The sequence below is a fragment of the Barbus barbus genome (assembly GCF_936440315.1).
Source record: "Barbus barbus genome assembly, chromosome: 36".
Taxonomy (NCBI): Eukaryota; Metazoa; Chordata; class Actinopteri; order Cypriniformes; family Cyprinidae; genus Barbus; species Barbus barbus.
Genome location: NC_136714.1, coordinates 17255194 through 17278531, shown reverse-complemented (window position 1 = coordinate 17278531; position 23338 = coordinate 17255194). Strand labels below are relative to the sequence as shown.

Sequence of the window (23338 nt, the reverse complement as noted above, 5' to 3'; positions counted from 1 at the left end):
TCATCCTTTGAAATGCTTTTCCCAGCCTTTAATGCAGCCATTCCCAATTGTTGCTTGTTTTGGGGAGTTTCTGCCTTTACTCTCCTCTTCAGCTGGTGAAATTAAAGTTCAATCGGATTTAAATCTGGAGATTGATTTGGGCAATCTAAGACTTTCCATTTCTTTGCCCTTATAAATTCCTTGACTGACCTGGCAGGGTGTTTTGGGTCATTGTCCTGATGCAATATGAAGCACTTCCCAATAAATCTGGTGGCATTTTCTTGAATATTGGTAGGCAAGATGGTTTTGTACCCTTCCAAATTCATTCTGCTACTGTCATCATACTCATCGTTAAGTCATCAGTAAAGTTGAGAGGGCCTGTTCCAGAAGCAGCCATGCATGCCCATGCCACGACACCACCTCCACCATGCTTTACAGATGAGGCTGTATGCTTGGGATCAATACGGTTCCCTTTTTTTCTCCACATTTTTGCTTTCCCATCACTCAAATAAAGGTTCATCTTTGTCTCATCGGTCCATAAACACAGTTCCAAAACTCTTCTGGCTCACCTTTGTGCTTTTTTGCAAACTCTAATCTTGCCTTTCTATTTTTGGTGCTGGTCAGAGGTTTGCATCTTGCTGTGTAGCATCTGTAATTCTGTGTCAAAGTCTCCTGTGGACAGTAAATTGTCAGAGCATTACCCCAGCTTTCTAAAAGTTGTTGGTGATTTTACAGACACGTCTTTTAGGATTCATTTTCACAGCTTTTATGATTTGTCTATCATCAACTACTGTTGTTTTCTCAGCCAATCAGGTCATTGTTGGTTGCTGGTGTCGCTGGTGGTTTCCAAACTCTTGATTTCTCCATGCTCTTTGTTTTTGCTAGAGCTCTAACTGACTTCCTCTTTTCTTTTAGCATCCAAATTGCTTGCTTTTCTCTCAAAGTCAGCTCCCTCGTCTTCATCCTGGTTTGTGTGTGTCATCATCGAATGCAAGATTCAGAATGCAGAAGTAATGGATATAACTGATACGACACATTCCCTGCTTTTAATATCTGAAGAATTAATGCAACAGGACACAGCTGATCATTTAGAAAGACCTGTGAGGCAACTGTTCCAATACTTATGCTCACATCAGATAGTGGGATGAAACTCTAAAAGTGCTGAACTTCTTAGCTGGTAAAACATCTGTGTTGAATCACCCAATAATAAAATGTGACATTCTGTAGTTTTGTCTCATATTCATCTTTTAATCATATTTGTAAATGTCTTGACTCCACAGCCAACAGAGCAATTTTGTCTTTACTGTTCCAATACTTTTGGAGGGCACTGTATATATTTGCGATGAACCATTTAACAAGAGTCGCAACTGTCAATCAGAATAAAGGGTAAGTAAATAAATGAATAAGCAAGCAACCGAGAAGTTAAATATAATCTACTTTATTACAAATAAAATAATTGCATAAATACATATTTTATTCATTCATTCATTCATTTACTTTATAATTATTATAAACAACTACCGTTTTTGTTTTTGAAAAGCAGTAATATTTAACCAAAAATCTCTGATAGACATTTAGGCTATGTGATGGCAACTTTTTGGATTTACCGAGATTCACATGTCCAGCAGAGGGCGGTAATAGACAAGGACAATACTTCAACAGAGAATGCAAAAAAAAAAAGAAAAAGAAAAAAGAAAATATACAACAGAGAAATTTTGAGAAAGGAGCTCCAGCTGACTAGGCTCTTGATTTTTTGCTGCAGTGTACACCGTGCAATTACAATTATACATCCAGTATGTCCACAGGCGACATTCAGGCTATAAAGACCCCAAACCACATAATTTTTGAGCTGATTAAGTTTTTAGCCTGATAATTTCTTGGTTTCGTAACCCACAGAAAATGGAAAATGGGTGAAACTCAATGTAGTTAACAGCAGAGCAATAAAAACAATAAACACTTGTTCGTAAAAAAATAAAAACAATTCAACAAGTAGCCGAACTCTGATAAATGTAAGTACATGTAAACAAAAAAATAAAAAATAATAATTTTAATTAAACAACCTTTTGCATTGTATAGACCGTTTCCATATGTTCTATCACAGGGATGGGCAACTTCGGTCCTGGAGGGCCGGTGTCCTGCAGAGTTTAGCTCCAACCCTGATCAAACACACCTGAAGAAGCTAATTAATATCTTCAAGATCACTAGAAAGTTACAGACAGGTGTGTTTGATTAGGGTTGGAGCTAAACTCTGCAGGACACCGGCCCTCCAGGACTGAAGTTGCCCATCCCTGTTCTATCAGTACTGGCTGGTGCTGTTTGAAGTTTCCCTGTGTTTCTCATATGTTTCTGTTCAACTAAATCCATTTGTGGAATGTCTGTGGACCATGACTGTTAACCATTAACTTCAACCCAGATTGCTACAGCCACTTCTCACAATTCTTCTCACACCTGAAAAAAGTTTAAGCTTTACACTATGACAAATAAAAATCCAATGCATTAATTAAAAGAAGGCGTTTGTATTATACTGTATACTATACTGTTTTAATGCCGATTTAGATATTATTGTAAAAATGATGTTTTACAGGGACAACATGTTTAACATTTTATTTCATGTTTGGAACACACATAATACCTTATTTTTCAGTCAGCCTGAGCAATAATAACTTTGCTATCTACAGTTTCTATCTAAAAGTGTAAGCTTTACACTTTCAAACTTTTCTTTCACTTCCTAGCTGATAACATCACGTGTGTTGGACATGTATTTCTCTAAGCAAATATGTTTCTAATTTATGATTTCAGTGTACTAATAAGAAACCAATGTTACAGTGTCACACTAGCCTAAAATAATTATGTTTATTTGGGTTGATGCAAAAACAAGTATAGATTTGAATGCAAGTTAGCCTCACAATAACAAATACAGTAAGATTTTTGGAGTTCTGGTACTAATCATCATAGTTTTGATGTCTGTTTTGCAGATGCATCGAGAGTGAACCGAGACAATGAAGACTTTGCCTTTGAATTGAAGAATTGCCTGTACAAAATGTCTGTTACTCTTTCTATATCGAAAACATAATAAAACTGTCAAGATACACTCTGCAATAATATTGTCTACTAAAGCAATAGCCAAAGTAAATGAAATGTTGACGACTAAGATCAAGTCACAGTGAGGTTGTAAAGAGGTTGGGTTTCATCCTGCCCTTTCATTCTTCTTCTACAACAGTTCATCCTCCATGCAGACACAAAGTAATGAGGCGCAAGAAGCTGCTCCGCATGCCACACAGCTCACCATTGCTTTGAAGCTTAGAAATTCCAAGAGTTTCCTGTAACAAGGTCGAACTCTAATGTGAACCAGAAGCTGCTATTTCTCTCTCTGCCTCTTCACTCTGTTGGTTAGTGGAGAGTGTGAAGTCTCGATATGTCTCGTCTGTGGCTCTTCCTGCTTCTGTTGGCACACTGGATCAACAGCCCGGTGCTTTCTGCAAAAGGAGGCAAGAGAAAACAACAAGTAAAGAATCAAAGTGGCCCTGCAACTCCCAAGGAGGACATTGGGTCAGATGGAGTTCCCGAGAGTCCATCGGAGTCTGACTTCTTGGCTGATTTTGCCGGGAAACACCGCCTGTGGGTGATCACCGCACCATTGCACAGTGACAACTATCTGCGTATGATGGAGAAGCAGATCCAGGAGTCTGAAGGACTGAACTGTCGCTTGGCAGAGAGAGACACGCTCATTGTCACTGTTATTCAGAATGCTATGATGGAAGGCAAAATCCAACGTACAACCTTGCAAGGAGAAGCCACTGTGGAGGTTATGGACTCTGAAATGGTAAGCAAACTTCTCCATTACCTTGAGCTGGAGGACCATACCTTCTCCATGCTGATTCTGAAGAAGAACATGAGGGTTAGTGAGCGATTTCCTTACCCGGTTCGCGTTGAGGCCATTCTTGAGGTCATCGACCAGCTGCCTGTGCGAAAGTTGGAGAAGGTCACAAGAAAGGGGTTACCAGTGAAATGCAAGATCACAAAGAAGAGGTTAGTGGTGAAGAAACAGGGTTCTGGAAAGCGTAGGATCTTCAGCCCACAGAGGCATGCGAATACCACATCCATCTTCCTGACACAGAAGACACATCCTGACAAAAAGGCAACTTTGAGAAACAAAGTACAAGATATTTTGAGCGGACGTTCACGATTTGTCATTCGTAAAACGACAGGCAGCTCAGGCAATGGTAAACCATCAGCTAAAGCAGGTTCAAAATCTGGATCTAGTGGAAAAGAGAGGCTGAAGCACGATGACCAGACGAAAACTCCAGATATTGACAGACACCCAGAGCCAGAAACAGAAGTGAAAAAAGCTTCGGAAGCAGATAAAACACATATTGGTGCAAAATTACATTTTGACACCCTCAATGAGGAGATCAAAGGAGAGCAAACCATTGACCATTTAAGCTCCAAAAAGAAAGGAAAAGGAAAGGATGGCAAGAAGAAAAAGGGGAAAGGAGGGAGGAGGAAGTCACAACGAGAAGCAGATGATAAGGAAAAGGCAGCTCTTAAAGAATTCGTGCAAAACCTCAAAGGCAGAAGAAGACTTCTTGTAAGTTCTTGATTGCTAAGAAGATCTCCTGGGAAGAGTCTATATGATTATTATGTTTTTTGTTTTGTTTTGTGTGGCATAGGTGATTTCATCCCCAAGTGATGTCTCAAGTCAGTATATCAAACAGAGAGATGATAATGAGCTACGTAGCTGTGAGTTTTCCCAAAGAAAGGTATCAGTACTGTCTATCATGGGTTCAGAACGTAATCCTACGCTACATATTCAACACTACCAACAAGGTAATGTAGAAACACCTTTTTGCACATTGTACATAAAGTAAACCACTTGTGAACATATTTATGAAGCTTATTAGGGCTGTGTGGATACAGAGTTCCTTCAAAAGAGCCATTTGTACAGTGGCCGAGAGAGCTCAACGCGCTGCAAATAGAAAAAAACACCTGCAAATTAAGAAAACAACTTCCTCAATTTTACAACACATACGCTGCAAATGCTCACAACACAACCAAAAAAAGAAATGCACTGCAAATAGAAAAAAACACCTGCAAATTAAGAAAACAACTTCAATTTGACAACACAAATGCTCACAACAAAACCAAAAAAAGAAACGCACTGCAAATAGAAAAAAGGCTGCAAATTAAAAAGAAAATAACTTTCGTCAATTTGACAACACACGCTGCAAATGCTCACAACACAACCAAACAAAGAAACGCACTGCAAATAAAATGTATTTGGTTGTATTGTGAGCATTTGCAGTGTATTTCTTTATTTGTTTGTGTTGTAAGCATTTGCACCATCTGCTGTCAAACTGATGAAGATGTTTTCTTGATTTGCTGGTGCTTTTTCTATTTGCATGTGTTTTCTGAAGTTGCAGCGCGTTGAGCTCTCTCTGCCACCGTACATTTGTTCATGAATTGAACCACTTTTGTCACGTTGTATGTTATAGATTCACTTAAAAGAACCAGTTCAAAAGAATATTTTATTTGTTAATCAAACTACACTGGTTTTGCTGTATGTTGTTCATTCACTAAAAGCCAGCAAGAAAGAATAATTTGTGATTTGAACCTGTCTTGTCACTGTGTGTTTTTGATTCCCTTAAAAGATCCAGCTCTTAAGAGCCATTTGTTCGTGATTGAGTCATATTTGTTTTGCTGTGTTAATATCGTTTAAATGAAGTGCATCCAGATCGTTCTAGCTTATGCATTTGTGTTGCGCTTTTTGTTTATCACAATTGAATGTAAAAATGCATGTTGCTTCTTTTGAAACAGATTCTGAGTCTCCACAAGCATCCCTGCCAGAAAAGTTAAAAAACCCTGAGTTAATCAGCGAGATCCGCAGAGAATATGGGCTGGACTCCAAACACTTCTCAATGATGTTAACTGACTATGACCTGAGGCCTAACGTAAGAACATTTATTTTCTCCTAATTCACAGCGACTTTGAAAGCCTTCCAAATCAAAGGCATACTTCTTGTGGTTTTAGCTTAACAGGGTTTTCAACAAGCCAACAGCTCCTTCCGATTTACTGGATTATATTGATAACTTTCCATCACGTCAGTCTGAGAAGGAAGAGGAGAGAAAACTTCCATCACCCTGCTCTAAAGCAGAAATGAACAATCAAGATGAGAACTCGCTTCTGAGGTAAACACCATGAGTTTCCCAATGCTTTAAACTATGATTATTAATCATTCCAATTGTTCTGATTATCATATGCAAATTTTCAGGTTCATGTCCAAACGTAGACTTCTAATCATCTCAGCACCTACTGTAGATGACTACTCATTCCATCAACAGCTTCAGGCGCTTAATGGACAGGAGTGTCCACTGGGTACTGTATGCTTCATGTTCTCTGAGCTTTTGTGGATATTCTTTCAAAAATTATAAAATTAACAGTGATACACTAAAGCATTCCAATAAAGACCCTTTACTAAAGGGTCTATGAAGAACCTTTAGTTTTCATTGCAAAAAAGGTTATTTTATAGTGGAAAAGGGTTCTTTAGATTATTAAAATGTTCTTTTGGGAACTCAAAATGGTTCTTTTATGGAACCACCGCTGAGAAAACCCCTTTTTGGAACCTTTATTTTTTTAAAGAGTAAATTATATATTATACTGTGTACATATGGCAACCTAACATAAAATTGAATCCACATGGACAGGTATTCGTCATTTTGCCTTGTTGAAGATTGTGGGTACTGGATCAACAGCCTCAGGAACAGTGGAGTTTTTTCCACTGAATGGTGAGATTTTAAATCTCATTTCCTCCTCTTTCCTCATTTTTTGCAAGTAATATATAAAGCTGTAACATCAAATATTATAGAATGGCTATGGAATATTGATCATAACCTACAGGGAAAAGTCAACCTGAGAAGGAGACGCTTTCACAGGATGTGGTGGAGAGTCTCAGAAATCAGTTGAAGATAAACCGTGACTACTTCAGCATGCTGGTGGTGGGTAAGGACGGAGATGTAAAGGCCTGGTTCCCATCTCCAATGTGGTCCCTGGGAAGCATCTATGACCTTGTGGACTCTATGGATTTGCGACAACAGGAACAGAAACTGCAACAAACTCTTGGAATTCACTGTCCAGATGAGAACACTGGTACTTACCATGGTTACACAGAAGAGACAGAGGACAGCTACTTGTACCACAGATCTGAGGACTAAAAGTAGTCAAAACAAAGACATTAGACATGCATACTGTGTACATGGCATGCATGTGTACATTTGTTATCCCCATATCATGTGATGCAAAACTTTACCTCTATAAATAGGTCTTGTATGAAATTCATACAGCTATCTTACCTGTTGTTTGCTGTGTCCTGTAAAATTTCACTTCCCTGCATTTGGTTGCACATGATACTATGCTTAATTATAGCTAAAAAGACATTGCGTGCAATTCTTGTTTTTAAAAGCTGTTGACATTAAAGGCTAGTTTTCTAAGCTGTAGAAAATGTCTGAGTGTCTTTAATCTCTTTATGAGTATTGAGTTACACTACTGTTTGTAATTGGTAAGATTTTTTTGTAGCGCAGGGCAACGATTAATCGCGATTAATCGCATCCTAAGTAAAATTTTTGTTTACATAATATATGTGAGTGTATTGTGTATATTTATTATGTATATATAAACACACAAACATACAGTACATATTTTGAAAATATTTACATGCATATTTATATTAATATAATATACATATATATATATATATATATATATATATATATATATATATATATATAAACATAATTTTTTTTTTATATAATACTGGTAGGGCCTACATAACATACACATATGCATGCAGTACATAATAAATATACACAGCACACACACATATATTATGTACACCAAAACTTTTATTTTGGATGTGATTAATCGCAATTAATCATTTCACAGCACTATTTGTAAAACCTTTTTTTTCCCCGTGATGGAAAAGATTATTTTTTTAAGCAGCAATTATGTTTTTACAATTACCTCTAATTTTCATTCTAGCATGTTGATTTGGTGCTTAAGAAAGGCAAAAACAGTTGTGCCGTGTAATATTTAAAACCGTGATACATTGTTTTCAGGATTCTTTGATGAATGGAAAGAGCAGCATTTATTTTAAATAGAATTCTTTTGTAACATTATCAATGCATTTGTCACTTTTGATTCATTTAATGCATTCTTGCTAAATAAAAGTATTCATTTATTTGAAAAATGTTTTACTTACCTGAAATTTTTGAACATTCTATATATATTTTAAAAACAATGAGGGTTCAAATAATAAAGAAAAAAATAAAGCAAAAATGCTTTTCGACTTTTTATATGTGTTCTTGTAGTAGTCATTCATCATGTTGAGCAGGAAAGCATATGTGAATATAGAAAGAGCAATTGTGCAGTACGGGATAGGCAAATAGATTTGATGAGGAGAGAGATATGGCTTCCTGTGATGACAGTGCAGCGGTCTGCCAGAAGATAGGGGAAGTAGCCAGGAGTGGGCAGGCATTTACAGTCACAACTAAACTGAAGCAAACAGAAACACATTCATCAGTCCGGTTGTGAGCTAGCAGTCCATGTGAACATCTGGGAGAGGATCATTTTTGGCTCTACCGCCACCATGGTGAGTTCTCTTTCTGGTTTCATTTCTGAATTTTTATAAAGTACTGACCAATGTCTTTATGACCAATGTCAATAACTTTATGGCAGTTTTTAGAGATACTGGTTCAGAGAAATTTATGGTAAGATATCAGATGGTACAGGAGTTTTTCTGTGCATAAATTGTCTTTCCTAGCACACTACGTTTATCTGATAGTTTGTCTACTTATTAACTCATGTTACTTTTCACCTAAAATATTTCTGTTGGTCATGTATGTTTAGCATATTTAAAAAGTTCATCTGGGGAACAATTAGAGGATTTTATCATCTGATTTTGCACAATTAGATTGTGTAAAAAAAAGATTGTGTAATGTTTGGTCAGTTTTTGCTTCACTGACACAACTTGGTTCCTCTTCATCTGAACACACTTAAGTTTTTCATGAATTCCTCTACCATCTGGTTTCATTGCCTAGATGCACCTTACCTCGCTCTTTTAAACCATAGATAGACTGTGCCATCTACCAGTATAATTGTATATCTGTTCTGCTCTTTGTGGTCACAGCAAACCATTCAGCTTCAGCTCAATAATACCACATTAACAAAGTGAAACTAGGACACCTGTTTTAGATTGCATCACAGGCACAATGTGGGATCTCCCAAATCACCTTCTCATGGTCATCTAACGTTCTCCATAACCATCTGAGAAATACACACTGACTATCCATTGGCTCTTTTCTTAAGCACGTGTTGACACATGCAAGGTGGCATATTCAAAACACACATTACACAAATCATCTATCCAAAGAACGGAACTAAGACTGCTTTGCATGTCGGGAGCCTTGAACAGTACAGCTGTTGTTGGTAGTAACAACGGCCATTAATAAATAAATATTACTGGATCCCTTATTTACCTCAGTAGATGTTAGAACTCATTTTAGAATGGATTAAAAAAACTGAATGCTGGAATAACACATTCTCTCTGATTACTATATTACATTTTAAGTTATTTGTTTCAGACATACTATAGAAATTGTGAAAAGACTTTATTTTATTTATTTTATAAGTTTTATTTATCTAATACACAATAAACTTTATAAAAAAATCATGCTTCAAAACAAATCAAAAGTCAAGATTACTTGGAGCAATACGAATCAATACAGTTAGCTTCAAAAACACTTGCATATAAACATGTACTTATTTTGACAATTAACTGAATTTACCTCTGACCCTGGGTCTTCACTTCATTTGAGCACAGCTGATTTTTTCATGCCATTTGATGTCACGTTGCACAGAACCTGAGGCCATGTATGAGATTACACAGACATGCTCTTTGTGTGATCTCACTGCAATAGATAACAAACTATCAATCCAAATGGCATCTGCAAACAAATGATGTCTCAAGGTTTTTGGTGCAAGTTCACACAAGCAGAGTAAATACAGCTGTAGTTCATCACATCAAATATGAACATGTTAAACTATAACGTTTGTAACTAGAAAGTCTAGCAGTCACGGTCACGTTAAATTATTTAACCATGTAAAATTATTTCAGATCCCGCAACAGGGTCAGAATTAAACCAGAAATGATAGACTTTAGGCCTATCTGGTCCCCATCATGGGACACTGGTATACTGGGGTTAATCAATTAATCAGACAGACAATACAAATAATAATACAAAATAATTCCTGACACAACTCTGCAGTGAATATGGGCAACAGGATAAACAGAATAGTGAAATTCTAAAATAAATAACATCATAATCAATAGTAAAAAAAAAAAAAAAATGACTAAAACTGACTCAATTTTCTCACAAAACTCCAAACCCTGAGCTCTCAAGTTTGAATTCTTTGTGTTGAGCTAAGATATCAAACTGTTACCATATGATTTTCCGATCAGAGTTCACAAAATATAAGCTTTCCACTGTCCCATTTTCTCATGCATGTGCATGGAGCAAATCTAATGTCACCATACCTATACTTTTTGTCTTCATTTTGAACAGTCTATTGTCTTACCATTTAAAACCTAACAAACCTAAACAAGATGCAACTTCTATAACAACAGGATTGTTTTACAGAGAAAGACTGTAAAAATGCTACAGTAAAAACATTAACCTGATTAACTGTAAGTGACTTTTTTCTTTAAATAAATTTGTTTCCTATTTTTGTTATCAGAAATGTACATTAGGAGAAGTTGTTTAAAACAACTTAAATTAACGTGCTGTTGCTGTTGTTTGTCAAGAGCGTAGTGATATTGTAATTGGTTGACCAATGTTAGTTCCTGTGTCTAACAGTTTCTCTTTTTTTGCTCAGCGAGTTAACAGCACAGTGTGTACCTCTGGGTCAGGCCAGTCACATTAGAAGCTAGTCCAGAGCTTATCAGCTCTTCCTGGTGAGAGGTCTGTCCTGGTTCAAACACTCGTTACTAAGGGTGCGTCACACACGTCTACCAGAGTCTCTCATGTATGGCTTGGTATAGCTAGACATGCTAACACTGGTCCAGAGGATTGTGTTTCTGTGAGAACAAAGAGTGTAGCTTTGAGATATCTGGAAAAATAAATAGCTAGGTAACACATCAGGAACATATTGCAGACACATAACGATGTTTTTTTTTTTCCAGAAAGAGATTTGCATCCAATTGCGTGACATTTGAATGACGACCAATTGACAAATGGGCTTTAAAAGCTTAAATGCTTTAATGGTTACAAAATAACATTTAATTTGCTGTTTCCTGCATTTCACTGTGGCCTACATATCTATCACCAATTATATATATACTGTTAGAAAAAAAGTATTTTCTTTTCATCTATATATTCTTTTGTATACGAGTACAGTGAGTGTAGCGACTTCCTGCTAGTTTGATATGATAAATGTTCTCAGTTCCTGTGTGAGCACAGACAGTTCTCATGTTCAGGTGCCGTTCACTACAAACAGCTCTGATGGAGAAATCAAGTATTCTAAGTTGTACTGAAGACCCAGAATCAGAGGTAAAAGATATCTTTAACTTGGCAATGTGACTTACATGTCAAAGATCTCTGTTTTTTACATGTTTGACTCGATTTATTAGACAGACAGTTCAGGTGGCTTATTCAGCATAATGAGCATAAATCTGATACATCTTTGTAGAGAATCAATTGACAGTTCAATGCAACAAAAGAAATACACTTGACATAAACTTAACCCTAATTCAAAAATCTAAATAGAACACACATTCAATAAGACAGATATTGGAAGAATGTAAGCTTGAGATTTAGTATTTTGGTAACACTTCAGAATAGGGAACACTTATTCACTTATTCACTATAAACTACTACTTTTCCCTCAATAAATTAGAAATTTGATGCTTATTAATAGTTAGTAAGGTAGTTGTTAAGTTTAGGTATTGGGTAGTATTAGGAATGTAGAATAAGGTCTTGTAAAATAAGGCATTAATATGTGCTTAATTACTACTTATAAATGGCTAATATTTTAGCAATATGCATGCTAATAAGCAACTGTTACCAGTTTTTACACTGCTTTGATGTCAAGTTTGTAACATTTCCTAATATTATTCATAGTAACATTCATATTGTATATAAATATATTTTTTCAATATTTTATAAATTGGAAAGATTATGTTGTATTTTTTTTTAGTTTATACATAATTAATTTGCTTTAAATTACCAACCAATCCTAGGCATGCTTGTCAATGAACAATTTGACCAAGATAAAGAGTTATGATACATGTTTTTTATTTACTTTTAAAGGCTTTTAAGAAATGTTGATGCTCCACACCAAATGAACTCTTTTACCAAAACCCTTCATCGTGGTCATCCAGTATTTCTTGGTTATGGATTGTTGAGGCCTATAGGAAGGAAAACTCTGAAAGAGTTTTACAAAATATTGTTTCCCAACTGAACTATGCAATTGCAATTGAGCGACACATTGGTAATGCAGTGTAGACTAGTTTTGGTCAAACCATGAAAACTGCGTGACCAAATATAATTTTTGGCAGAGCGTCGGCTCGTAGTGCTCATGGTAGTGCACTTTCATCTGCTTTCTTTTAGTTTTTTGCTCTCAAAACAGTACTTTGTATGGTGCCAAGGTCATGTTTTTTTAATCCAAGGGAGTGAACTGAAAAAAATGCTGAATTTAACGTAAATCGCTTTGGATAAAAGTGTCATAAAATACATACATTTAAATGCAACAAAATGATAATAGTACAATAGCAATCACAAACAGATAAAAGCTAAACCAGAATGATGAGAACACAAATACGGATGTATACACTCTACCCAGGTTGGTCTTGGTTCCTCAAACTTTGACTTTAAATCTTTGCTTGCAGGACAACAAGTCCGACGTAAAAGCTATCATGGCTCGTTTCCAAGCAGGAAGTGTATCTACGGAAGGGACTCCAGGTGTTCGTCCAAAACCACCTGTCCAGCCCACCTTGTCTTCAGGCCCAGCGGTGCCTACTAAGAAGCCTGCTCTTGAAAGTAGCCTATCCGGTGGAGTAACTACTACCTCAATTGCCCCTAAACCTAAGAGCACAGTCAACACAGCTAGAAGCGCTCCAGACATGCACGAACCTCTGAAGTTAAAAGCTTTTGGGACTAGGTTTGAAAGCACACAAGAGAACAACAAAGTCAACTTCAAAATTCCCGTTAAACCCAAACCACCAGACTCGTCCCAGAACTCTGAGACTCCAAAGGTCCCATTCCCAAAGGTACCACTACAGAAGCCTCCTTCAAGCATCATGATGATGAATGATTTAAACGTAATGAGTCCAAAGCTAATGGCTCCTATGGCAAAACCACCCTGGATGAAAGCTGAAGACAATAGCACTAGCCCTAATCCCACTCCTCCAAAAATGCCATCAGCACCTAAACCAAAAAGAACCATAGCTATGCTACACCAGCAGTCGGAGGAAAGCAGCAGTCTGGAGTCTGCTGCAAAACCTTCCATAGTATCTAATGTGAAACCATCAAGTTTCCGTGTTAAAAATAGCTTCATCAAACCAGAGGAAGGTGTTAAAGAAGGTGCTAAAGTACCAAGTGCTAATGGGTCAGGCTCAAAGCCTGTAGCGCCTAATAAACCCAGCATCCCAAGAAAATCATCTGGACCTCCTGTACAGACAGCCAACGATGATCCTTCGGTGCCCAAGAAGAAACCATTACCCAATACCTTTGCTTTGGGCAGCGCTCCTGCCAAACCCAACAGACCGCCCAAAGTCAACCTTGAGAAGTTCAAGAGGGGCTCAGAGGCTACAACAGAGAGTGAGTACTGCCTGTCTAGCACAAAATGCACAAATTTTCTGTATGGCGGCATCTGAGGTAACAAAACAATTAGCAGTAAACACTTCATCAGTCACATCAAAGCCACAAAGACTCAAAACAGCCACGGCTCATACACAAGCACAGTCGAGTAGACTTTGGGCCAAAGTGGTTTCCGTGGTTTTGCTTGTGACTGCTCTGCTTTCCTCTAAGACTGTTAGCAAGCCTGCACAATATGATTAGCACCATAAAGCCTTAAAGATGAGAAACTCTGAGCAGATGCATATCTTAGTCAGTAATTTAAGTCCAAATGAGGAACATCACATGACTGTATCATTTATGAACTTTGACACAGTGCAACATACTTGCCTTTGATTTTGTGATAGTTAATACACAATACAATATTACAGCATGTGAATCGGCATCAGAGCGCACCATCATGAAACGAACATTCAGGTGCATGTTGTATCGAACAGCAATAACAAAATATTGGAAATTCAAGATGTCCTGCATGTGCTGAGCTAACTTCCTCATTTGAGTTTCTCTTTTCACTTGAGAGCTGAAGTCAGTGAAAAAAACAGGGAAGCTATTTAAAGTCAATTTAAAATAGGAATATAGTTTTAGAGATAGCTTTCATTTTTAACTTGTGATAATGGTGAGATCCTGTATAGGACCAGGTTTTGCCCTTAGCACCGTGTGAAACTTCTGTTCAACCAAAAATGAAAATTCATACGCCATGTTGATTCAAACCTGCATGACTTTCTTTCTCTGTGGAACACCAAAGTATAAATTTCAAAGAGTGTTTTTGTCCATACATTGTAAGTCAGTGGGGTTCTTTTGAGTTCTGAAAGGCCAAGAAAGTCATACAGGTATGAAATGGTATGACATGAGGGTGAGTAAATGATGACAGAATTGACATTTTGGGTGAACTGGTCATGAGGTTAACTATTTTCTTGCAGGTCCTGGACCAAAAAATGTAACGCCCCCTCCCCCACCCGCCTCTCACCCCAGTAGTCAGCCACCTCCGCCCCTGCCCTCTCAACCCTTACGTCCCAACCTGCCCCCACGACATCCAGGACCTATGTGAGTACCACAGAAATGCCTCACTTAGCACTGTGACCGAATGATTCAGGTTATGACAATTCCTTTAACATCTGAATTTGGTGATAATTCACAACCTTATATCTGTCTGCAGAATTCAAGATGAGAATTATGATGATGTGGATAACTTTAGAATGGGTAAGACCTATATATTCACTAACACAACCTAGTCTCACGTAGCCAGACTGACGGCTGAAGGTCTGGAATAGATGGCAGCTTTCATTGGCCAAGGCCCACCCATGATGCCGTTTGACCGACATTTCAAAAAACCAATCACAGTTCGTTTCGTTCAGCGTCACGTTTCGGGGCGTGGAAAAGTCGCCACAATATCAGACTGGTGTGTAAAACTCTCGGACGTGTGTTAAAGATTCTATGCCGCGAACTTTAAATATTTCACATACTTTTGAAAACCCAGCATTTAGTTGACCCTGATAAGCGCTCGTCGTCACAGTTGTAAACACGACAGCTTTCTTCTTTCGTGAGGGGGTTTGGCGTCACAGCATCTTTGTTTCCAGGCGGAACGTTAAAGAACGTGACACACACGACTCCCTGAAATCCTGTATAATTCAACCAATCCAACGACGACTTCGAAACTTCTGAAGTGTTTCCAGATAAGTGTGCCATATGCATCAGACTTTTAGCCAACGTTCCGTGGGTGTGACGTCTTAAGCTGAGACTAAACACAACCATACTCACAACACTGCATTTAAAAATACAGTGAAAATTTAAAGGGATAGTTGACTGTGTTTTTTCAAGGCTTTATTGTGTTTATGGGGTGCAGTCTAACATGTTCTAATGCTTCGTTTTTAAAAAAACGCATTATTTTCCACATAATTTACCTTTATTCTACACTGCTCTGTCCCTTCTCCTATAAACGCACTGATGATTTCCTGTTTTTATGAAGCCCCTCCCTCAGAAATTCGCAATGGGCTCAGATTGGTTAGTTGACTCGGTGTGTTGTGATTCGCTAAACCGCCAGTGCGTGTTCAGAAATGTTATGCCCCTCACCTCAGCTGCATGTGCTCAAAACAATGGTGTAATGCTTGTAAACAATGGTGTCTCAATATTGCTTATCAATTTGAGCCCGATTGAGACGCAGAGGATGTTAGTGAAGAGGATCGCGCAGAACCTCTGCAAGCACACAGCTCTTAATGGTATGTTTTTTTGTTTGTTGTTGCCTCATACTTTTAGATACGCAGTTATTTGTAAATGCTACTGCTTATTTTAGCATTTAATATACAGTTTTATCCTGATTAAAGCTTTAATACAGCACGGCATGATGAGCATCCATGTTTAACGTTTCTCATAGCTATGTGAAAAATATCTGTCTGTCTATACACATAAGTGTATAATTGGAACAGTTCATTGTTGGAACTGAGCTGATGATCTCAATGAGGGAGAGAGAGAGAGAGAGAGAGAGAGAGAGAGAGCAGAGCATATGCAGAGCAGGGCGATGCAAGAAACAGGATTAAGAACCGCTGCTTTAGAACATTAATTTTGAAACTTGTAAAGCCATTAGAATCGTTAGAAGACAGAATCGCGATTCGTATATGATTTTTTCATACATCCCTAGTTGACGGCATGGCAAAATCTCTTCCTCTTCTCTAAAGCAGCGCAGCATGACCTCGCCCCCTTTGTTGCATGTTCCCGTGGGCAGGGTTTCTGTAAATTTCTAGGTTAGTGAGGTCACAAATCCGGGAAGTAACTCGTTGTAGTCCATACGAGCCGTTTTTGTAGGCATTACATTTTAAAAGATGATATCTCCGTTTGCATTGAACTTTCAGCGTCGTATCTTTGCAGATATTGTTTATGCTCAAGCAGCAACATTACACACTAACGTTAAAAAAGTGAAATCGCAATCAACCACCCCTTTAAATATTTAAAATAACTGTTTTCTATTTTAATATTCTAAAAATGTAATTTATTCCTGTGATGCAAAGCTGAATTTTCCACAGCCATTACTCCAATCTACAGTGTCACACATATATATATATATATATATATATATATACATATGGTAACACTTTAGAATAGAGAACACTTATTCATTATTAACTAAGACTTTTCACTCAATAAATTCCTAATTTGCTGCTTATTAATAGTTAGTACGGTGGTTGTTAAGTTTAGGTGTTGGGTAGGATTAGGGATGTAGAATAAATTCATGTAGAATAAGGCATTAATATGTGCTTAATTACTACTAATAAATGGCTAATATTCTAGTAATATGCATGCTAATAAGCAACTAATTTAGAGACCCTAAAATAAAGTGTTACCATACATATATATACATATATATATATATATATATATATATATATATGTAATTTACATATTTTAAATTGATAAAAGCTTAGTCGTGTATGTAATACTTTATCACATTTTATCATTACAGGCCAGAATAATGAGGTAAGAAACATAGTGAAGGCATACAAATACTTTTTTAGAAAGTTCGTGGTGCACTGTCTCATGTCTCATCTCTTTTAGGGAAGTGGAAGTGATGGTGAGATATATGAGGATCTTGATGATAGTAGGTAAGACATTTTAAGTTCATTCTATTATTGACAGTCGGTGAGGTATTCTAACACAGTCGGTGAGGTATAGCGGTCACCTCACCCACCTGGAACAGAATGATACAAACAATTTTAGCTGCCAATAATCAAATGGTTAGTTTCATGTTCTGCAGTGTTTACATGTGTTGTGTGCTAATAAATGGTCAATGGTCCACTTTACCACAGGTCTGCTGCAGAGTCAAGTCAACCTCAGAAAAAGCAAGAAAAAGAACTAAAAAATCTGAAAGACTGGGAGAAAAAAGAGAAAGATGCAATTAAGAAGTTTAAAGTAAGTTATATATATATATATATAGCACTTATTTTACAGAACAACTAGTTATTGAGGTTTACTCTACTGGTTCATGGTGATTATAAAGAATGTGTTTGCTCTTTCTTTAGATAACAACACCCCTGCAGGTTATTCATCAAGTAAAAGCTAAAGCTGACTGTAAGGGTGGGAAACATGACCTCTCTATTAAGAGGAGCGAGTCAATTGATATAATTCGAATCACTGACAATCCAGAGGGTAAATGGCTGGGCCGGAGTCAAGATGGATCATGTAAGAGTTCACATTGTAAAAAATATATGTATTTGATGTGAATTGGTTACTGATCCCCTGAGAAAAGATGAAATTGTAATTTCTTTATATTCCAGTTGGCTATGTTAAAACGGAAATGGTTGAGATCGACTTCAGCGTCTTGAAGAATAAAGGCATGTCTCTCCCTCACAGCTTGAAAAATGAAGAGGTGTACGATGATGTAGAATCTATGGACGAACAATTGTAAGACCCTGTAACACTTCCAAACAAAATTTAAACATTTAAATTGATTCTGCAGATTTCCAAAGATTTTTGCTTATAACTAATAATGTGAAAAGGCAGATTTGATCTGTATGCCACTTTAAGCACTTTTCTAGTCTCTAGTCCAGTCTAAAAAGTCAAGAAAGTTTAATTAGAAGTTACACAGCAAATACTGCTTTTCGGATTTAGATGAGAATTTGGTCACACTATGTTTTAAGCTTAAATTCTCGCTATCAACAAACTATTAATTACGACTTTTGCCTCAATAAACTACTATTTTGCTGCTTATTAATAATTAGTAAGGTAGTTGTTAAATTTAGGTATTGGGATTACGGATGTAGAATATGGTCATGCAGAATATGTGCTTTGTAAGTACTAATAAACAGCCAATATGTTAATAATTGGCATGCTGATGCCGAAAAAGCATTTGATAGGATAGAGTGGGAATATCTTTTTAGGGAGGTTGGCTTTTTGGATGGGTTAATATCTTGGATTCGTTTATTATATGTTGAACCTCAAGCTTTCATATTTACCAACAACGTTAAATATGATTATTTTACCTTGTCACGTGGTACGCGCCAGGGGTGTCCTCTTTCTCCCTTACTTTTTACCATAGCTACTGAGCCGCTTTCAATAGCACTTAGAACACTTCCTCTATTTCAGGGTATACTCCACAAGGGAATTGAGCATAAACTAGCCCTATACGCGGATGATTTATTACTTTATGTTTCTGACCCAGTTACATCTATTCCTGCATAATATGCCTACTTGATGATTTTGGTACATTTTCTGGATATAAACCGAACCTGCAAAAGAGTGAATGCCTATAAATCAGTCTGCTCAAAAAACTTTGACATTCCTTTTCATTTGGAGGCTTCAAAATTCAAATATCTTGGAGTAAAAGTTACTCATTCCTACTCTGGATTAATGGCGGCTAACTTTACGCCCCTATTTTCATACATGAAGTCAGTTTTTCAAAAATGGGCTGCTCTACCATTGTCTCCACTAGGTAGAAGAAATGCGGTAAAAATGAACATGCTTCCAAAATTTCTGAACCTCTTTCAGTCTATTCCTCTGTTTTTACCTAAATCTTTCTTCAGAAATATAGATCAGTTAATCTTGTCTTTTGTATGGTCAGGAACCCCCCCCCAGGGTTTCCAAATCTTGTGTTTTCCTCCTTTCCTTTATCAGTTTCACGCTATACTGATAATCCAAAATATTTTACCTCTCTCAAAATATTTTACCAATTTCGGCATCACTTTAAATTGACCTCAGCCTCTACCATGGCTCTTATATGTTATAACCCCCTCCTTCACAGATTCTACGTTTGCTTTAAAATTGTCTCCGATGTTCTTAAAATCAAATTAGACATCTGCCCTTTAATTGCCATTTTTGGTGTTCCATCAGTGTCACCTTCTGAACCATAAACAAGGTAGTATTGTGGCATTTGCATCATTGCTTGCTCTGCGCAGAATATTGTTATCTTGTGAATGTTATAAAATGTAAAACTGCAATTTTGCAATAAAAATTCTACGACAATAATAGGCATGCTAATAAGCAACTAGTTAATAATCATAATTGGTCCCTATACTAAAGTGTTACAGAGAATTTATATTTCTCTTTCATGTTTCAGGAATATGAATGCACAGCGGGGTAAGTTTTAATACAACTAATCCTTTTTCCAACTAACTGACAGTAAGGTTTGTTTAATATTTTAAGGAGTAACTGTAAATGGAACAGTTTCATTTTGAGAGGTGATACTTGAACAAGTCTGCCTTCTGCTGTTTTTAGTTGTTTTACCTCCACCACCAGACGATGATTTGTATGATGATATACCCGATTCCAATCTTAATCCAATCAGGTAAGAACAAATAATATAATGTTTGCAAACTGTGTGCATTATATTGTATGTGTATGCCTGTATTACTGGGTTTGTTGTTTGGCCACTCGTATTCTGGATCTGTTTCACCCATACTACATTCCTCTGAAACCATAGCATTGGAGATCCCAGGTCTCTCATAAAACCGCGCAACATCTTGGACATGCTCAAAAGCTCAGTTGACCGGAGAAAAAGCCAAGTCCACAATAATGAGTAATTTTTACACTAATAAGATGGAATCAGACAATGTTATTTTTTGATTTCCAATCAAACTGCATTTACAACTGCAACCATTTTTTCTAACAAGGCAAACTGATTAATGGTTCATTTCACAATCAATCCAATCTGTGTGAAAACGCCAAATAGCTCCTTCAAGAAAATTCTTCTGAGCCTCCTGTTATTAATGCTTTTCTAATCGTTTCTAACTATAACATTAATAGATGTGGATGATTTAATATTGCTGTGTCCTTTTCCCAAGACTTCAACCTCCCTTGATTTTGCTTTTTTCTTACAGAAAAAGATTTCATTTTAAATTAAATCAGTTGAGTGGCTTTTGCCCATAAAATGATCAAATATTTATATACTTCTAACAATCTGTTTCAGCATTCCTCCCCCTCCACAATTTACACCTGAAGGCAATCAAGGTAAAAAATTATTTTAATTCCTATACCACGCCTTCTAATTAACTATGAAACCCACTGTGAATTCTTGTCTCTTCAAATGTCTTTACAACACAGACACTTCCCAAGAAATATATGATGATGTTGATTCATTCACTCCCGCTCCATCACATAGCAGGTCTTACCTTAAGTGATTTACCATTAATGTTGTAAAACAAGATGATGGAATATAAAGATGTACTACTCTATATTAGCATATTTAAATCATTCTGTCTTGATGATAATGATATTTCCTTATCACAGTCTTCCTCAAATGAAATCGAAGGCGACCAAAGTGCACGAGGACCCAAAAAGGCAAAAGAAGTTTGAGAAAGAAGAAAAGGAATTTAGAAAAAAGTTTAAGGTGCGTATGAAATAACAGTATGGCATTATGCTGAGTGACCTGCTTTCTTGATTGAATTTATAAGCAAACAATTTGGCATTTACTTTACCAGTACGATGGTGAGATTCAGGTACTTCATCAAGCAACAATTGCCACCAGTAAGAAGGGAAGTGGGAAAGACCTGACTGTACAAGGTGGGGAGACTGTGGATGTCATCAGCAAATCTGACCCTGACAAATTCATCTGTAGGAACAAGGAGGGCAAATGTAAGTTACATTATATGTGACTCCATATGAGACTTGACCTACACCAGGACAAGCATTAGTAATGATGACATTGTAAAATGTACTTTTCAGTTGGATATGTATCAGCCAGCAACATCCACACAGAGTAAGCTACTCGGAAAGTTTTCTTTGTAAATTGTTTTGTCAATGTGTGAATGTGCAAAACTAAATGTTTAACTTTTTTTTTTTCAGTGATGAGGTCTATGATGACATTGGAGATGGTACATGGCAAATTCATTAATCTGAAAATTAATTTAAAATGTTAATTGTCCTACAAGATGGGATGTAATTTAAAACTATATTACTAAAACAGATAAATCATCAATTCACATCTTCAAAAAAATTGCTTTTACAGACTGCATCTATGACAACGACTGAAGACCTCACACCATCATCATCTTATCTTCTGGTGCAGCTTACTATTTCTGGCCCTGATTGTCTTCTTGATGGTTGATGTTGAGTGTATTTATTGTTTAGACACATGTAGTATTAAGTTGAAATAAACAGCCAAGTGCCATCATGATATCATATTTACCTTGCCTCAGTAAAAATAAATGGCTTCTTGCCCAAATTGGCTTCCAAATATAGGTTTCCAAAGACTTTCACCTTCTTTTTCCTGTCATGATTTTTATAAATTAAGCTGAAACTAATTCGCATTTTTGTTCCTGAGTGAAAGGCAGTATTTTGTAACCAGTCCACTGATCTATAATAGAGAACATTATATATAGATTAGTGAACTAGTCTTAATTTTCTCATTTACTTGTGTTCTTGTAAATATTACACTGCAAAAGACTGTTTTCATCACTTTCTAATAAATGTACACATTTGCATCAATTTTAAATTCAGCATGCTAATTATTACGTTGATTGAACAATGTTTACATCTATGTTGATATCACTTGATTTACGAACAGAAAATTTGATCAAATTTTGTGTCTGGAAAATAATGATCTGTGGCATTATATTATGGTGACTATATCAAAGGTTTTGTGTCTATTTGTTAATGAGGGATTTGTGGAGCATGAATGTTTTTAGATTTGTGGAGTAAAAAATATTGTTTTTATTTTGAAGTGAAGGGCCTGAGTACCATTTTGTTTTTTTTAAAATACTAATAGCCTACTTGCTATTACAAGGCCGTAACCTTGAACACTGGGGTTCATATAAAAGAATAGAACATTGAAAGAAATTCTGCGTCTAATTCTAATTCATTTTGAACTACATTTAGGGTGAAGTCAGCTAAAATGGGCCATGTTTTGGTAAATTACTTATAATACCATCAAATAAGCTATACATGAGATCTAATGATATTCTTATAAATTATGGGTCTCTTAAATATATTTATAATTTTGAAATGTGAAAAAGTATAAAAGTTTTCAAATTATGTGAGTTAGAGTATCAGCAGGTACCTTCTTGACATTCAGGTAAAATGGGCCAATATAAAAAGAGAACAACATTTTTTTAACAGTAAATTGTCTTTAGTGTGCCATAGCAACACCATAAATGTATTTCATTAAATAGAAAGTTGAATGCATATTTAATTAAACAATGCAATTAAAAATGAACTGATCATGTTGTATAGGTGTGTGTTTCTGTGCATTGGTGTCTTTTGTGTGCATGTATGTGTGTATGCTTGTATTTTTTTAAAGACTTAAGATTGTGTATGGATACATATCTACAATAGGCCTATAAACCCATTTTTACCCTCAATTTCTGAGTAAAAGTGTGTGTGTTTGTGTGTATGCAGCCCATTTTACTGACATCTTCCTTTCTTTCCCTTTATCTTCTCGTCTCTCTGTTTCCTTTTTTGCTTGTCCTCCTGCTATAGTGTCTGCAATGCATCTTTTAAAAAGACTAATACTTTGTATGGATACATATTTAGGCCTA

The 23338-nt window shown here is 36.5% G+C and overlaps 2 protein-coding genes across 6 annotated transcripts; both read left to right on the top strand.

Annotated features, from left to right (window-relative positions):
• The first annotated feature begins 3208 nt into the window (after nucleotides 1-3208).
• On the top strand, nucleotides 3209-7468 carry LOC306855860 (coiled-coil domain-containing protein 80-like). 2 transcript variants are annotated; one of them, XM_079394787.1, is made up of 7 exons: nucleotides 3209-4567; nucleotides 4650-4719; nucleotides 5794-5927; nucleotides 6007-6164; nucleotides 6248-6351; nucleotides 6681-6761; nucleotides 6874-7468. In XM_079394787.1, the coding sequence occupies exons 1-7, from the start codon at nucleotides 3395-3397 to the stop codon at nucleotides 7185-7187; spliced, it is 2034 nt and encodes a 677-aa protein (XP_079250913.1). In that variant the 5' UTR covers nucleotides 3209-3394; the 3' UTR covers nucleotides 7188-7468. The 2 variants fall into 2 exon arrangements, with proteins under 2 accessions (XP_079250913.1, XP_079250912.1); XM_079394786.1 differs by having other exon boundaries at nucleotides 4650-4806.
• A 1012-nt stretch (nucleotides 7469-8480) lies between these two features.
• Nucleotides 8481-23159, top strand: LOC306855858 (FYN-binding protein 1-like). Of its 4 annotated transcripts, none has more exons than XM_079394782.1 (19): nucleotides 8481-8620; nucleotides 12914-13844; nucleotides 14801-14924; nucleotides 15037-15080; nucleotides 17335-17348; nucleotides 17427-17473; nucleotides 17678-17780; nucleotides 17891-18050; nucleotides 18146-18272; nucleotides 19924-19943; nucleotides 20082-20151; nucleotides 20287-20382; nucleotides 20773-20813; nucleotides 20907-20967; nucleotides 21093-21192; nucleotides 21284-21437; nucleotides 21528-21561; nucleotides 21648-21676; nucleotides 21811-23159. In XM_079394782.1, the coding sequence occupies exons 1-19, from the start codon at nucleotides 8618-8620 to the stop codon at nucleotides 21831-21833; spliced, it is 2181 nt and encodes a 726-aa protein (XP_079250908.1). In that variant the 5' UTR covers nucleotides 8481-8617; the 3' UTR covers nucleotides 21834-23159. The 4 variants fall into 4 exon arrangements, with proteins under 4 accessions (XP_079250908.1, XP_079250910.1, XP_079250909.1 ...); XM_079394781.1 differs by lacking the exon at nucleotides 8481-8620 and adding an exon at nucleotides 11489-11576 and having other exon boundaries at nucleotides 21811-23158; XM_079394784.1 differs by lacking the exon at nucleotides 20287-20382 and having other exon boundaries at nucleotides 8485-8620; nucleotides 21811-23158.
• Nucleotides 23160-23338: the final 179 nt, after the last annotated feature.

Excerpts from the sequence above, each read along its gene's own strand:
- LOC306855858 (XM_079394781.1), top strand. The coding sequence starts at position 11,496 with ATGTTCAGGTGCCGTTCACTACAAACAGCTCTGATGGAGAAATCAAGT. Across the intron at positions 13,845-14,800 it reads CTCAGAGGCTACAACAGAGA|GTCCTGGACCAAAAAATGTA; the intron begins GTGAGTACTGCC and ends ATTTTCTTGCAG. Across the intron at positions 21,193-21,283 it reads AATTTAGAAAAAAGTTTAAG|TACGATGGTGAGATTCAGGT; the intron begins GTGCGTATGAAA and ends TTACTTTACCAG.
- LOC306855860 (XM_079394786.1), top strand. The coding sequence starts at position 3,395 with ATGTCTCGTCTGTGGCTCTTCCTGCTTCTGTTGGCACACTGGATCAAC. Across the intron at positions 4,568-4,649 it reads AAGGCAGAAGAAGACTTCTT|GTGATTTCATCCCCAAGTGA; the intron begins GTAAGTTCTTGA and ends TGTGTGGCATAG. Across the intron at positions 6,762-6,873 it reads GGAGTTTTTTCCACTGAATG|GGAAAAGTCAACCTGAGAAG; the intron begins GTGAGATTTTAA and ends CATAACCTACAG.